Source organism: Microtus pennsylvanicus, chromosome 5, assembly GCF_037038515.1.
Source record: "Microtus pennsylvanicus isolate mMicPen1 chromosome 5, mMicPen1.hap1, whole genome shotgun sequence".
Lineage (NCBI taxonomy): Eukaryota > Metazoa > Chordata > Mammalia > Rodentia > Cricetidae > Microtus > Microtus pennsylvanicus.
The window spans coordinates 119,492,113-119,508,235 of record NC_134583.1 but is presented as its reverse complement, the minus strand read 5'-3'; the positions used below and the strand labels follow the sequence as shown (position 1 = coordinate 119,508,235).

The window sequence follows — 16,123 nt, the reverse complement described above, 5'->3', positions numbered from 1 at the left end:
TAAGTCTCTATTGGAGTTCACTTGGTCCCCAGAAATCTTGTAAATTTTCTTCCTTTGTTTCTAAGATAGATATGTTTTTTCTTTTTCTCCAAATTCTTTCCTAAAGCTGATCACTGTTTATCGCATTTCTTCTATCCGTCTTTTTGGTCAGGTTTTGCTCATACCTTTTTATAATTTATTATTCTAAACTATTCTAATAAAATACTTAATACAAATTGGAATATTCTGTTACAGTTTTCAACTTTAACATAAGTCTGTTGAGGTGAGCATTTTCTTCAGCTAAAAACTTGAATTCTCAACTTCTACTTGCTTCTTACAGTTCTTTCACACAGAGTATGTTAGTTCAAGGGAACTGGCAAACATGGGCCCTCACTCAAAAATACCCTAGTTTTCATCTCATTTTTTCTTTTACACATTCCTAAAGCCCAACAAGCATAATCCCTCAGGGAACACATTAAACGCTGGCATTGACTTCACTCAAGTTTGTCTGCATACATCATTTTATGAACAGTATTCTTGAGAAATAATAAAACAAATTCTAGTCAGTAGTAAGAACATGGAACTAAATTATCAATATTTGAAAACAATAAATATCCTTCACAGACTGATCTCTAGCTTACAGAAATATAACTAATATTATCACTGTGCTTTACTTTCTTTAAACAGGATGGATCATTTCTTATTCGGAAGAGCTCTGGTCATGATTCTAAGCAGCCATATACACTAGTCGCATTCTTTAATAAACGAGTATATAATATTCCTGTACGGTTTATTGAAGCAACCAAACAATATGCTTTGGGAAAGAAGAAAAATGGTGAAGAGGTTAGTAATTATTCTTTCTGTACTTATTTATTTACTTACATTTATTTCGAGACAGAGTTGTAATATGTAGTCTGGGTGGACTTAAAACTTCCTGCCAAGGCTGGGCTTGAATTCATAAACCTCCTAAGTATGGGATCCTGAGGAAGGTACCACCATGACTGGCTGGTAATTTCTTTTTAACTGAGCTCTACATCTATTTTGAACACAGTGGCACCAGGCTCTGTTAGATGCAGAGGCAAAGGAAAAGGATACAAAAGTGGTGCGGAGCATGGTGACAGCGTGGCACTGGAGAGGCATCTAGAACTATATCCTGGTCTGCAGGCAAAGAGAGCAACACTGAGTCTAGTGTGGGCTTTTGAATCCCTAAAGCCAGTGACGCAGCTCCTCCAACAAGTTCCCACCTCCTAATCCTTCTCAAATAGTGCCATTCCCTTAAAACTAAGTATTCAAATGTGTGGACCTGTGGGTGTCGGTCTTATTCAAGCTACCACACCTAAGGAAGAAAAGGTGGAAAGGACAGTTTAAGCAGAGAAAATAGCACAAGCAAGGCTCTAGTGAAGAGACACTTAAGAGTGAGTGTGGTGGCACCTACCAGTCATGCCAACGCTTGGAAGGCTGAGGCTAGAAGATTACGAGTTCAAGTCCAGCTTGGACTATAAAGTGAGGCTCTACCTCAATTTTTAAAATAGAAGAAGAGAGGCAGGAAAAAAGAAGGAAGAAAGAAAACAAACATTCTTTGAAGATACTTTCAGAAAGAGCCACACCCTTTACAAACTCAGCATTGTTTGATTTTATTTTTTAAAAACAATCTTTTTTATTTTACATACTAATCTCAGTTCTCTCTTTCTCCTCCCCTCTGTCTTCCCCCACTTTCCCCCTCCACCCTCCACCCATTCCTCAGAGAGGATAAGGCCTCCCATAGGGAGTCATCAAAGTCTGTCTCATCACTTGAGGCAGGACCAAGGCCCTCCCCAGTGTATCTACTCAGAGCAAGGTATCCCTCCATAGGGAATGGGCTCCAAATAAGCCAGTTTATGCACTAGGGATAAATATTGATTCCACTAACAGTGGTCCACGAACTGTCCTGTTTGTTTTAAATCATAATTACTTATGCTTCTGTCTTCTCCAATGATGAAGCCGTGACTATGTCTTATTCACTTTTACAGAACTGGATTAAACTGTCTTATTTTAGTGGACACTAAATGAGTAAATTCAATTGTTGGTTGAATGGTTATAGGCAAAATAATGGCATTTGCGAAACAAATCAAATAGCCTTTACATACTTTTTATTTTGTTTTCTAAAAAATGCGGCTAAGACACACATATCAGAACACTATCATAGGCCATCTCGATCATGTTTAGGTGTGCAGCTTGACATACAGCTCCCTGTGGCAACCCCATCAACGGTACACAGCATTCAACTTCACATCCCACCAACACCTGTAACTTGCTATCTTCTGGGTTGTTTGTTATAGGAGCGACCTTAATGGATGCTTCATGGTACCTCATTCACATTCCTCTGGTGGCTAGCGTTGCTCAGCATCTTTTCACCTGTTTGTTGGCCACTTTTATATCATCCATGCAGAACTGTTTATTCGGGTTCTTTGTACACTTTCTAATCAAATATTCCAGTCTTTGCTGTTTTTTGAGTTTGGGGATTTTGATTTTGTTTTGGTTTTGATTTTTTGAGACAGGGTTTCTCTATGTATCCCTGACTGTCCTGGAATCCACTTTGTTGACCAGGCTGGCCTTGAACGCAAAGATCCTCTTGACTCTGCCTCCCAAATGCTGGGATCTGAGCTTGGGAATGTATGAAAACATTTGCCTCCTAACTTGGGTTCCCTTTTAACTGTTAGTCTTGTTCTCTGATATGGTCTCATGGATGCATCTTAGTTTTCAGACCTGTGTTCTTCACGTCACATCCAGGAAATTCATTACCAAATCCAAGTCAACGTTTTCCTTATGTGTTTTATCTTAGTTTTTGTTTGTCTTGTTTTGTTTTTATAGTTTGTGTTTTTAAACGAAGTCTCAAATAATTAGAAAACGCAGACTCTTGAATCTGAGAACAGACTTGCATTGTCATTTAACAAAGTCAAATAACTGTTCTATTTAATTTCCTAGCACTTTAGTTTCCGATTGCACCCGACTTCACAGCACCCTGTGCCAAACAGACAGACTGAATGTAGTGTGGCATTTGTCACAAGAGTTTCACTGGCAATGAAAGGGGGTTGGGTGGTTGAAGGAGTCAAGATAACATTATTTACAGGTCTCTGCCTGCTTCCCTCCTGCTGGGAACTCTATCTTAAAAGCCTCTTTGGAAATGTTCTTTCATCATAATGAGTGTTAGAGATGGTGGCCATGCTGGCAGGACAGTGCAGGAGTAGTCTCATTTCTGTTAAGTGTAGCACACTTACAGAAGGCCTGGAAATGGGGAGCTGGGAGCTGTCCTAATCACTGGTCCTGAAATTTGAACTCTCAGAGAAGCTGAGAGTTTTAGAAAAATAAGTCACACTAGCTAACAAGAATTCTTCAGCTCCTCTTGTCCTTCCAGGTCAGAACTTTTGCTCCTGTCTCAGAATAATCATCCCCTTGACTGAAATGTGTAGTGGTGTGATAATGGTGTCCGGCAATGCTAAAAATCAACTAAAAAAACTCCTTTAAATTATTTGTAAGAAAAAAATTATGTTTTCAGTACACTGAACACAAAATGGTAAAATGAAAATTTGTGCTCTTTAATATCAACGATGCACATATTTTTAAAGATTGTTTCTCAGTTTTTTTACTTCTCTCATATATTACACCTCAACCATAGTTTTCCCTTTTTCCACTCCTCCCAGCTCCTTCCCCATTTCTCTACTTCTGTTTGTGTACAATATATTATAGAGAGTCAATAAATAGCTAGTTAATTTATTGTTAGCTTTTCATGCAGTTGTTTTGGCTTATGCAGTACAGTAATCTCATAACTTTAATGTCTACTCTATTGTTGATGAGATGTTGAGTTACTGTACCAATTATTTTCTGTACATATGTAGACATCTCAAATACACTGAATTAATATGAACATAAATAAAGAGAACTGAGGGAAAGCAACAACTAAATGATTGCCAATTCATTTTTTATTTAACCACAAATGTGCTTCAACTCCACTTTATATCTCAATTCCAACTCAACTCAAATCCTCTTCAGTCTTCTGTGTTTATTTTCGTTTTTCTTTCTTTCTTTCTTTCTTTCTTTCTTTCTTTTTTTTTTTTTTTTGGTTTTTCAAGTTTTCAAGACAGAGTTTCTCTGTGTAGCCCTGGCTGTCCTGGAACTCACTTTGTAGGCCAGGCTGGCCTTGAACTCAAAGCAATTCTCATGCTTCTGCCTCCCAAGTGCTGGGATTAAAGGCATGTGCCACCATGGCCTGGCTTTCTTTTTTTTTAAATTATTTATTATTTTTATCTGCCTTGTTGTTTTGCCATTGGTGTCAGGTCCCCTAAAGCTGGAGTTACAGACAGTTGTGAGATGCCATGAGAATGCTAGGAATTGAACCTAGATCCTCTGGAAGATCAGCCAGTGCTCTTAACTGCCAAGCCATCTCTCCAGTTCTCTCTGGGTTTCTTAAGTTCAGAACACATTTTTTTAAAACTTGGAATCCAGAGTCAAAGAACTTGTTTGCTCATCTTCTAGCCCTTTCCTTTTCAAAGCTCTGACTGTATTCGGCTTGACAACATTCTGTGTGTCCCCCCCCCACTTCCTGCCCCAAATGAATGTATCATGGCATTTTTTCACAGAGGAATCCCACTGGCAATTACAAAACTGTCAGTGACTACAGAGAAGGAGGGCACAGAAGTGAGAGCATTTGAACGTCTTTATCACTTGCCTCTCCCCCATAGTCTAACATTTAGATGGCCAGATATCTAAATACAACTGTATTTCATTTGGAAAGTTATCCAGTATTATGAATTTATTTTTATTCAATATGTAGATCTTGGAAGTCATCCAAACAATCAATAAAACTTTTAAATTGCTTTGTACCCGATGGCTATCTGTACTAAAGAGTTTAGGAAACACAATAAAGTCAAGGGACACTAATTATTTAAGCCGTGGCACTGTTGCAGACCAATTACTTTTAAAATGCTAGGTGCGCTTACTTGATGACTATGAACTTTGGTGTACTTAACACATTTTATTTTATGGTCTGTGTTATATTTCTTTATTCTTTCATTTAAAACTTTGATTGTTTTTCAAAACAAACTTTTTGACATCCTTAAATCAAAACTTATAGACATGGAAGATTATAATATAGCAAGATTAATGTGTATGTTGAGAGTATAGCATGAAATTTCATTATTGATTTGTCATCAAGTTAGCTCTACATCACAAGCAGCCAAGTATAGACAGAAACAAGAAGGGTCATAAAGCTTCCCTTTCTTGTTCAGAAAAGAAAACAAAAATGTCAATGTATCTAAGACATCAGTTTTCCTGGTACTAAATCCTAAGAGCAACTTACTATATCGATTGTCTTTCAGTTGGCTTCCATCACTGTATTAAAAGTACCTGCCATAACCAACTTATAAAGATTAAAAAGTTTGTATTGGCTCAGTTTCAAAGGTATTAGTTCATAGTAGATTGGCATTGCTGTTTTGGACCCCAAGGTGAGTCAGTACATCATGGCAGAGTGAAATCATTCACAGGAAGGGAGGAAGCACCATGTCCCACAATGCTCTCGAGGGCACAACCAAAATGAAGCAAAGGTTTCCAATGAGGCCTGCTTCTTAAAGGCCTCACTAATTTAACAATGCTGGCCCTGTGGGAACCTTGCCCTTAGCACAGTAGTTCTCAACCAGTGGATCGCAACCCTTTTGGGGGTGAATGACTCTTTCACAGGGGTTGCATATCAGATACCCTGTATATTAAATTTTGATATTACAATTCACCGCGTTTGAATATTACAGTTATGAAGTATCAATAAAAATAATTTTATGGTTGGGGGTCAGTACAACATGAGGAACTGTATTAAAGGGTCGCAGCATTAGGAAGGTTGAGAAGCACTGCCCTGGGTCATGGGTTTTTGTCAAGACTTGTGCAACATTAAAGATAGTTTGTGTTTTGTGAGGGATGTAGAGGAGTCTATCGCATGGCAGTTCCAAGTTTGACAATAAGAAGTTGTTTTAATTAATTAATTTCGAGACAGAGTTTCTTCATGATTGTTCTGGAATCCTCTCTGCACACCAGGCTAGCCTGAACTCAGGGATCATCCTGTCTCTGCCTCCAGAGTGCTAGGATCAAAGGCACATGACCACACCCAACTCTGAAGCAAATATTTTAAATCATTGAGCAAAACATTTTAAAAACATTGTGTCCTAATCGGTGAGGTAACTTGTCTAAGTAGGTATTCTAACTGAAGCTGTCCATGTGGCATTGGTCTTACTAAACACAGGAATGTCCAGAGCCTACCATTCTGCAGGGTCCAGCCTTTGTTAAACTAGATGGACACTTATGGGCAGGATATCAGTTGAGACCCAGTCACTGTGAACAGCTTGGGAACGCGAGATGAAAGGCACAGAGCATGGACATAGCACAAACAGACGCTGGTTCACCCATGATTTCCTTCCCTGCTAATTATCCCATGTTCTCCTTCCCCAGTACTTTGGAAGTGTGGTGGACATCATCAAGAACCATCAGCACAACCCCTTGGTTCTGATTGACAGTCAGAATAACACAAAGGATTCCACAAGACTGAAATATCCCGTGAAGGTTTCCTAAAGACGCAGACATCAATACTGCTGTTCCAGACATTGCTCCGTTTCTTCTTTTGAGAAAACTTCATCTTCTGGATATGAAAAGCCAGCAATAAGAGAGATGAACGAAGCCACCGAGGCAGTAAATTCCACTCCTTCATAAGATGCTCACATGAGCTTTTCTAGTGCCTGACCCGATGAAGTAATAGTTGGGGAGGTTCAGTTATTATGCTACTAATATTCTCCAAATAAATGTATTTAAAAGTGACAGGTGTAATGCATTTTCAGTCATGTAAGAAAACAACAGTGTATTTTTAAACTAAGAAAATTATAATCTTGGATACAAAGCTTCTGGGAACTTAGGCCCTTACAGCAACCACTGTACCTGAATGTCGTCAGACTGTTCACTGCTGATGCTTGACAGATATCTTGTTAAAATTTTTTAGACAGGGTCTCACTATGTAGCTCTGGCTATCCTGGAACTCTCTGTAGACCAGGCTGGCTTGAACTCACAGAAATCCACCTGACTCTGACTTTCAAGTGCTGGGATTAGAGTGTGTGCCGCCCGCCCAGCTTTAGTTAAATTGACAATGTGTAAAGTGTTAAAGGTAATGAGTGGCAGACAAAGGGGTGGGGTGGAACAGATCTTTCTATGTGTGCCTTCCAACCACGGCAGAGGTATACAGGAACAAACTTTCTCACTCTTTTGCTAGATTGTGTTATTAGCTGTGCTTTTAAAACATCATTGTTCCCTCTTTGATCTGAGCATCTGTTAGACACAGCCTAAACTTCATATGAGTTTGAAAATGAGATGATAGAAAAAGTAAATGGAAAGGCAGGTGCTAGGAAAATACCCCAGAAAGCACAAACAGGTAAGCCGGTGTTAATGAATACAAGGATTCCATTATTTTCTTGTCTGTCGATGTAATAAAACACCATGACCAAGGCAACTTACAGAGGAAGGAGTTTTGAGTTCTTATGGTCCATCATGGCATCAAGCAGCAGGCATGGCAGCTACAGCAGGTGTTGAGAGCTAGCATCTCAACCATGAGCTGTAGCAGAGAGCTCAAATGGAAAACAGGTGAGGCTTTCCCCCTCTCAAAGCCACTCCCTTCCCCCAACCACCGTGACATACTACTAAAACCTCCTGAAACAGAGCTACCAACTGAGGACCAAGTGTTTCGATGCTCAAGACTATAGGGGACATTTCTCATTTAAACCACGGCAAAGATAAAGGGGATGGTAGAGTGAACAGCCTTCACAAGGTCTTAGGTCAGTTCAGAAATGTACTCTAGGTGGTGCTAAAAGACATGCAGCTAATTAAGTCTAATAATCAGATGAGACAGGCTTGATCACTGGATAAGATAGTAGCCTCAACAGTATTTTTAAAGCCAGATGGGGATGCCCATAGGTCAGAGCAATTCACAGACTCTCTTATAAACAGTGTGGCATGTTTTTATGTGTCAGTTTCATGACTACTAAATTATGGGTTGAATGGTATCCAAGGCCTTTACAGATAGAGTCAAGTTAAGATGGGATAAGTAAGGTAGATGCCACCAGGAGACCTGTTCCTGATGAAGAGCATTGTATAGCGAGAAGGCTGTGAAGAGGCATCAGAAAAGAACACCATGTGAAGACCAGGGACTAGAACTGTGCACTCATGAACTAAGCGCTGCTAAAAATGACTGCCAAGCCAGCAGAAGCCAAGGAAGGGCAAGGACAGAATCCCTCCAGGTTCTTAGGAAACATGGGTCTGTTTACACCTTGACTTCAGACTTCTACCATCTAGAACTGGGGGTCAATGAGTCTCTTTCTTTCTTTTTCTTTTTTTAAATTTATTTATTATGTATACAGAATTCTGTCTGCATGTATGACTGCAGGCCAATAGAGGGCAGAAGATCTCATTATTGATGGTTGCTAGCCACCATATGGTTGCTGGAAATTGAACTCAGGACCTTTGGAAGAGCAGGCAGTGCTCTTAACCTCTGAGCCATCTCTTCAGCCCCGAGTCTCTTTCTTTAAGCCATTTGGATTGTAGTGTTTTGTTAGAACAGCCCTGTGAAATGAATACAATTCACAGACAGTTTTTACACAGAAGTTTGGGGATTTCGGATAGAGTTTTCCCTTTTACATTTTAACAGTGGAATTGCTTAGAATGTACTAGAAAGAACAATTCACAATAAAGAAGACTGAGGTAATCTTTTACAAAGAGCACCTCTAATGGCAGGAAGTGCAGGCTCCCTCTCAGTTTTGCTGAGTGCTCCATGGAAATACTTTTTACTGTCAGTAAGTCTTCATTCCTTCCTTCGGTTACTGCCCTGCTCGCAGGACAGTCTCTTTTGCTCTGTCCCCAATCGTCCTCTTCTAGGCGGCACATTCCAACAAGCTAAAGAAGCATAGCTGGTTTAAAAAAATTATATGTGCAAATCCATATTAATTTAATATTTAGCATTGCTATGGTGGGTTTCTTGGAGCAAACGCTGGGATCCAGTCTCTGCAGAGGTATCCTCCCCCCCACCCAGTGTTGGGAGAAATATCCTACGTAACATGCCAGCTCCCCCCTGCCAACCTCCCTGAAAGAGTCCATTAGAGTGCAGGTAACCCTGCCTGCTTCTAAAAGCCATTCTCTGCAGGTGGAACTCTCAGTGAAGCTAGGAAAGCCTCCAATAGATCCCATCAGTTTCGTCTATGATTTTCTTTTATTGGTTTTTATTGAGCTCTACATTTTTCTCTGTTCCCCTCCCTGCCTCTCCCCTCCCTTTCAAACCTCCCCCAAGGTCCCTGTGCTCTCAATTTACTCAGGAGATCTTGTCTTTTTCTACTTCCCATGTAGATTAGATTTATATATGTCTCTTAGTGCCCTTGTTGTTGTCTAAGTTCTTTGGGATTGTGATTTGTGGGCTGGTTTTCTTTGATTTTCAATGCTTAATAAGCAAATCATTTTTTCATGGAGAAATTCTCGGGCAAACTAGCTGATGGGATGGGAGTGGTACGGCGGCTGAAGGAACATCCCAGTTCCTGTTTTCTGTTTCCAGAATGTTGCAAAGCAGATTGCAACTGCAAAGACAGAAAGGCTGCAAGTTTGTGCCAATAGGCAGGAAAGATGGAGAAGTTAGGCCTGTGCACTGAAATGAGCCAACCATAGCAGGAGTTTCATACTCTGAACCCTGGGAGCAAAGCCACTGTATAGTAACGGCGACAGGTTTGCCTAAGAGTAGAACGCATCCATGGGAAGCAAACTAGCCATATGTGATGCAGGATTTTAGAGATGGACAAAACTCAAAATGACGTTAAGCTGGTGTGCAACCTCTACTTATAGGTGAAGATGCATAGAAAGAATTTAAATGTCTGCTCTCTGAAGTTTAGTCACAAGAATGTCCCTGGCTGTACCTCCATCTAAGCACAAGGTGAGACAGTATTGGCTTCCTGTTATCAAGTGTGCTTTTTACCCTGTTAACGTCAGCTTTTACATCTGGGAAACAACTTCTTTTTAGCAATGATCCAGAGTGAGCAAAGCTACATTTTAATATACTTACAACTTAGTTATGCTTATTCAATATTAACTTCTTAGTCCCCGAGCTGAAATCTCCTTTGCAGAGAAATTGATCTATGAACAAGCCCTCAAATGTATCTGCTTAAAACTGCTCGTGAACATTTATTTTCATTACATGTCAGAAAGACGCCTATGCTTTTTCTCTGTATCTGTGGGTTTTAATTTTATTTTCAGTAGCTACGATGTTCTTTGAATCTCATGAAAGCTGTTAGTGGTCTTTGCCCAAGAAGAAAAGTAGATTTAGATACATACACAACCTACAGATTTTCTCCAGTTTCCTGCACCACTAGGGTTTCTCCACGGACCAAACACCCAAAGACCCAAGACTTTAGGCCTATGACTCACTCCCTTTGTAAACTTTATTATAAAAAAAAAATGGGTGAAACATTCTACACTAAAGGCCAGAACGAGGCTAATGTAATTTCTTCAGCGAGTTTGAAGCAGGCACTGTTGGAGTTAGTACAAGGGCCTCTGGAGTGATGCTTCTAATGCACCCCCAGCTTCTCTATCCACAGATGGTATGAACTTTGCCCATGAGTGGAGATGACCATGCACTTTATCTTCCAAGATTGTTCAAAGAAAGTATTAAAATTGTGAAAATTCAGGAGTGTGAGTTATCATTGCTGTAACCAGCCCACAGTCACCAAGCCCGTTGTGCCAGTCAGTATATATGTCTGGTACATGAAGTGTGGAAATAAATCATTTACCAAGTACTTCAATCTAGAGTTGTCACTTGATAAAAGCATCAAGCAGAATTTTTAATCCAGGAATGACGGTATTTAAAAGGACGTCTTCAGTCACCTTATCCTGGCCCACACCACCGGGAGACGCCACCTCTTCCACCAGAGGCCAGGCCAGCATTCTGAACTCCAGGTAAGATTGCTCCACCCTCTGCCCTGCTTGCAGCCACTCAGTTTAACCCCAAGTGACCTCCTCTCCTTATTACCTTATCCAGGCCTACACACATCTCTTCCAGAAGCTTCCTCTTCCATCAGAGACCAGGCCAGCATCCTGAACCCCAAAGGCCAGGCCAACTCCCTGAAAGCCTGACAGAAGCCTCCTACCCCACCAGAAGCCATGCCAGGATCCTGAAAACCAGAAGACCCCTGGCCATATCAGAGACTACACACACAGCCAGAACACCAGCCCCAAACTTGGGCAGCAAACACCTGCTGGATCAGAGGTCAACCAGGCCATCAGAAAACCAGCCCCCAATGTGGAAAACCCTCTATTCAACCACAGGCCATGGCAGTAAGAAGACCAGAGAAGAAACAGAAACCAAGGAATAAAACACCTGTCTAACAAAGACAAATCCAGAAATTGGAACCCAGACCTATAATTACTCCAAATCCAGATGTCTCGGGGGTATGTGACAGCACACACCTTTAATCCCAGCACTCAGAAGGCAGAGGCAGGTGGATCTTTGTGAGTTTGAGGCTAACCTAGTATGCAGAGCAAGTTCTAGGAGAGAAACTCTTTCTTGAAAAACGAAAACAGACAAAACAAAAACACAAGGACAGCTAGGGCAATATATCACTACCAGAACACAGCCATCCCACTATAGCAAACCCTGAATATTCCAACACATCTGAAGCACAAGAAAACGACCTTAAAACCAACTTTATGGTGATGATAGAAGTCTTTAAAGAGAAAATGAATAAATCCCTTAAAGAAATTAAGGAAATGGCAATTAAAAAATTGGAGGAAATCAATATATCTCTTACAGAATGTCAGAAAAACGAGAAAAAACAGTTGACAGAAATGAATAAAACTGTTCAAGGCCTGGAAATGGAAATAGAAGAAATAAGGAAAACAAAAATTGAGGGAATTCTGTAAGGGGAAAAATCTAGATAAGCAAACATACATTGAACTTTACACATTAATATTGGGAGACTTCACTACACCACTCTCAACAACGGACAGATCGTCCACATAAAAACTAAACAGAGAAATACTAGAGCAAACAGATGTTATGACCCAAATGAACCTTAAGATATTCACAGAACATTTCACTCAACAAACAAAATAATACACTTTCTTCTCAGCACCTCATGGAATGTTATCCAAATTTGACCACATACTCAGTCACATAACAAATCTCAACAGATACAAGAAAATTTGAAATAACCCCCTGCATCCTATCCGATCACCATGGATTAAAGAATACTTTTAATGAAGTGACTGAATATAAGATTAGCTCAAAAAATCGGCAGCTTTCCTATGTATAAGCAATAAATGAGCTGAAAAGAAATCAGGAAAACATTACCCTTCATTCACAATAGCCACAAATAATACAAAATATCTTGATGTAACTAAGCAAGTGAGAGACCTGTGAAGAAAGAAATTCGAGAAGATATTAGAAGATGGAAAGATCACTCATACTCATGGATTAGTAGGATTAACATAGTAAAAATGGCCATCTTACCAAAAGCAATCTACAGATTCAACACAATCCCCATTAAAACCCCAACACAATTCTTTACAGACCTTGAAAGAACAATAATCAACTTTATATGTAAAAACAAAAAAACCCTGGATACCAAAACAATCCTGTACAATAAAGGAACTTCAGGAGGCATCACCATGCCTGATCTCAAACTCTACTACAGAACTATATGGTATTGTCATAAAACAGACAGGTGGATCAATGGAATTGAATTGAAAGCCCAGACATAAATTTACACACCTGTGAACACCTGATTTTTGATAAAGAAGCCAAAATTATACAATGGAAAAGAGCATCTTCAACAAGTGGTGCTGGTCTAACTGGATGTCAATATGTAGAAGAATGCAAATAGAGCCATATCTATCCCCACGCACCAATCTCAAGTCCAAGAAGATCAAAGTCCTCAACATAAATCCAGATACATTGAACCAGATAGATGAGAAAGAGAAATAACTTTGAACACATTGGCACAGGAGACAACTTCCTGAATGGAACACAAATAACATGGGTACTAAGATTGACAATTAATAAATGGGACCTCATGAAACTAAAGTTTTTGTAAGGCAAAGGATACCATCAATAAGACAAAATAGCAGACTACAGAATGGGAAAAGATCTTTGTCAATCCTACATCTGACAGAGGCTTGATTTCAAAATACATATAGAACTCAAGAAACTAGACATCAAAATACAAAACAAAAACAAACAAGCAAAAACCCAAATAACCCAATTTAAAAACAGGGTACAGATCTAAACAGAGAATTCCCAACAGGAAAATCTCAAATGGTTGAGAAACACTTAAAGAAATGTTCAACATCCTTAGCCATCTGGGAAATGCAAATCAAAATGACTCTGAGATTTCATCTTAAACCCATCAGAATGGCTAAGATTAAAAACACAAGTGACTGTTCATGCTGGAGAGGATGTGGAGCAAGGAGAACACTCCTCCATTGCTAGTGGGAGTGCAAACATGCACAATTACTTTGGAAATGACATCATGAAATTTGCAGGCAAATGGATGGAACTAGAAAAAAATCATCTTGAATGAGGTAACCCAGACTCAGAAAGACAGCATGGTATGTACTCATAAGTGGGTATTAGCTGTATAAGTAAAGGACAACCATGCTACAATCCACAGACCCAGAGAGGCTAGGTAACAAGGAGGGCTCAAGGGGGATATGTGGATCTCCCTGGGAAGGAGAAATAGATTTTTATGGGCAGACTAGGGGCAGGTGGGTATGCAAACATGAGGAATAAGGTTCTGTGGGTGTCATATTTAAGAGGCATTTGCCTGAAAACCACAGCTATTTACCGCTATTTTGTTTTACATTTAAATCTTTTGCTTACATTTAAATCTAGAATTGTATAGATAGTGACAGATTTTGCCCTTTATTCCCTCAACTGTGCTTCAGGTTGCAAAGCCTCAAGTTTGTTGATTCTTCTACTAGCTCAAACCTTCTATTAAGCTGCTAGTATTTGGCTTTGAGCCTAAAATTTTCCTTGGGTTTTAATAAAGATTATTTACTATTCCTAATGGTTGAGGAATTACTAAGCTTTCCTCAGTCCTTTGAATCGGCTTCCTTTAGTTTTGAACAATATTGCTCATCACTTAACTGGTACACCTCTCAAAGGTTTCTAGTTTCTCCCTGATCACAATTTTAATTATTTTATAATTTTGTATTAAAACTGGACATTTTATGTAATGTTTTCCACCTTTCTTCCTGTCATCTCTCTCTCTCTCCCTCCCTCCCTCTTTCCTTCCCTCCCTCTCTCTCACACACACACAAACCCCTCAGATACTTTACTTTGTAGTGACCTGACTGGGCTAAATCAGAAGCCTAGTTCTGCCTCAGATGTTATTATTCAAGTACCTGTTGTCTGATGTTTTAAGACTCCCTTTCCCAGAAGTTACTCTTGGGTCTGCATGTTTAGTGGTCAGCCCTCTCCATCTGTGAAGTGTGTACGCCCTTTGTTACAAGACCCTTGTGTCTTAAAGACAAACAGCTTTCACTGCTGAGGGACTTTACAGATTTGCCAGTGTTCAGCCAGGAACTTGAAATCCAGAATCCCTTTGGTCACTCTTCTGAGGTTACAGCTTGCAGCATGTGTGCAGTTAGAAGGGTATTGCTTTTCCCCAGGTCCCACTTTCACTGACCCTGTCCTGAAATTCCTCGGTGGTACCTCTGGTATGACCCACAGCTGTTGCTCTTCCCTAAATTCTTGCTGATTGCTCTTTTTAGCAATACTGAGATAGGAACTGTTTGTTTTGAATAAAACTATGGTGGGCTTAAGGTATCATTTTGACTGGATTAAAGAATACCCTGAAAACTGTTAAGTGTTTTTTTGTTTTGTTTTGTTTTAACGTGTATGGGCTTTTTCCAAAGACGGTTGAATAGGTGGGCTTCTGTCCTTTGATGACAGAACTAAAGTCCCCTAGTGTAATGATATTTCATTTGTATTTTAATACATAAAGCTTGCCTGAAGATCAGAGAATAAAACAGTCCCACTGGTCAGGCTTACACACCAGGCTGTGGTGACACACACGTTTAATCCCAGTAGCCACACTAGTCTGCCATAGAAACCGGGTGGTAGTGGTGCACGCCTTTAATCCTAGCACTAGAGAGTAATATAAGGGAGGAAACAGTTTTCAGACATAGAGCTTCATTCTGAGATTTCTGGAGGCAGTATCACCATTTCAGACTAAGGTAGAGGTAAGAGCCAGTGTCTGGCTGTTTCGTTTTTCTTTCCTTAAGGTTGAATCCCAATATATGTCTCTGAGTTTTATTAATCTTGCTACACCCTAGCTCTCAGGCTTTTGATCTTGGACTGAAGAATTAGAGTCACATTACCAGCATCTTTGAGTCTCTAGTCTGCAGACTATTTATAGGGCTTCTCAGACTCCCTAACTGCAGAAGCCAGTCCCTCCAACAGAAGTCAACACGTATGCTGCTATCTTGTTAGTTCTACCTCTAAGGAACCTAATAGAGACTCCCTGAAATAGGCAATAGGCTAGACTTTGAAGCTCGCTCTAGCTTTTTTCTGAACAGAATTTTTGCTTATGGAGCTAGAGATTGGGGAAGGAGTTATTGGCAGAGCAATGCTGAGAAAAATGCAGTCAGCAAAGTTTAGTACAGAGAAGTTTAGGCCACTGAGAAATACTGTATTCCATAGACGAGGTTTTTCTTTAGATGAGTCATGCAGATTACCTTGTGCCCTTTTCTATAAATCAGTTTCCTTACTATTATTTTGTTTAGAAATCCAGTTCTCAGTGTACATCTTAACATTTTCAAGATATGAAAGCCAATCATGTCATTAATATTTTGCTCTCCTTTTAATATTTTCATTATTTGTTCTATTTCTTAATAAGAAAACATCTCACATGTATGGACATTTTGCCTTCATGAACGTCTATTCACATGCATGCAGTGTCCTTGAAGGCTAGAAGAGGCAGTTAGAATTCATGAAACTGGGGTTACAATGGATTGTGGGCCAACACGTGGGTGCTAGGCCCTGAAGCTGGGCCCTCTATGAGAGCAATAAGTGTTCTTCTCTTAACCACTGAGCCTCTCAAGCCCCTGA

General features: G+C 39.9%; 1 protein-coding gene across 1 annotated transcript in view; it reads left to right on the top strand.

The window, feature by feature from the left end:
* Blnk (B cell linker) overlaps positions 1-6,812 on the top strand; it is a 65,841-nt gene extending 59,029 nt beyond the window's left edge. Inside the window, exons 16-17 of the mRNA XM_075974072.1 lie at positions 667-822; positions 6,451-6,812. Of these exons, the coding sequence (XP_075830187.1) occupies positions 667-822; positions 6,451-6,570 (276 nt within the window). The 3' untranslated portion in view covers positions 6,571-6,812. The remainder of the gene's footprint in view (positions 1-666; positions 823-6,450) is intronic.
* Positions 6,813-16,123: the final 9,311 nt, after the last annotated feature.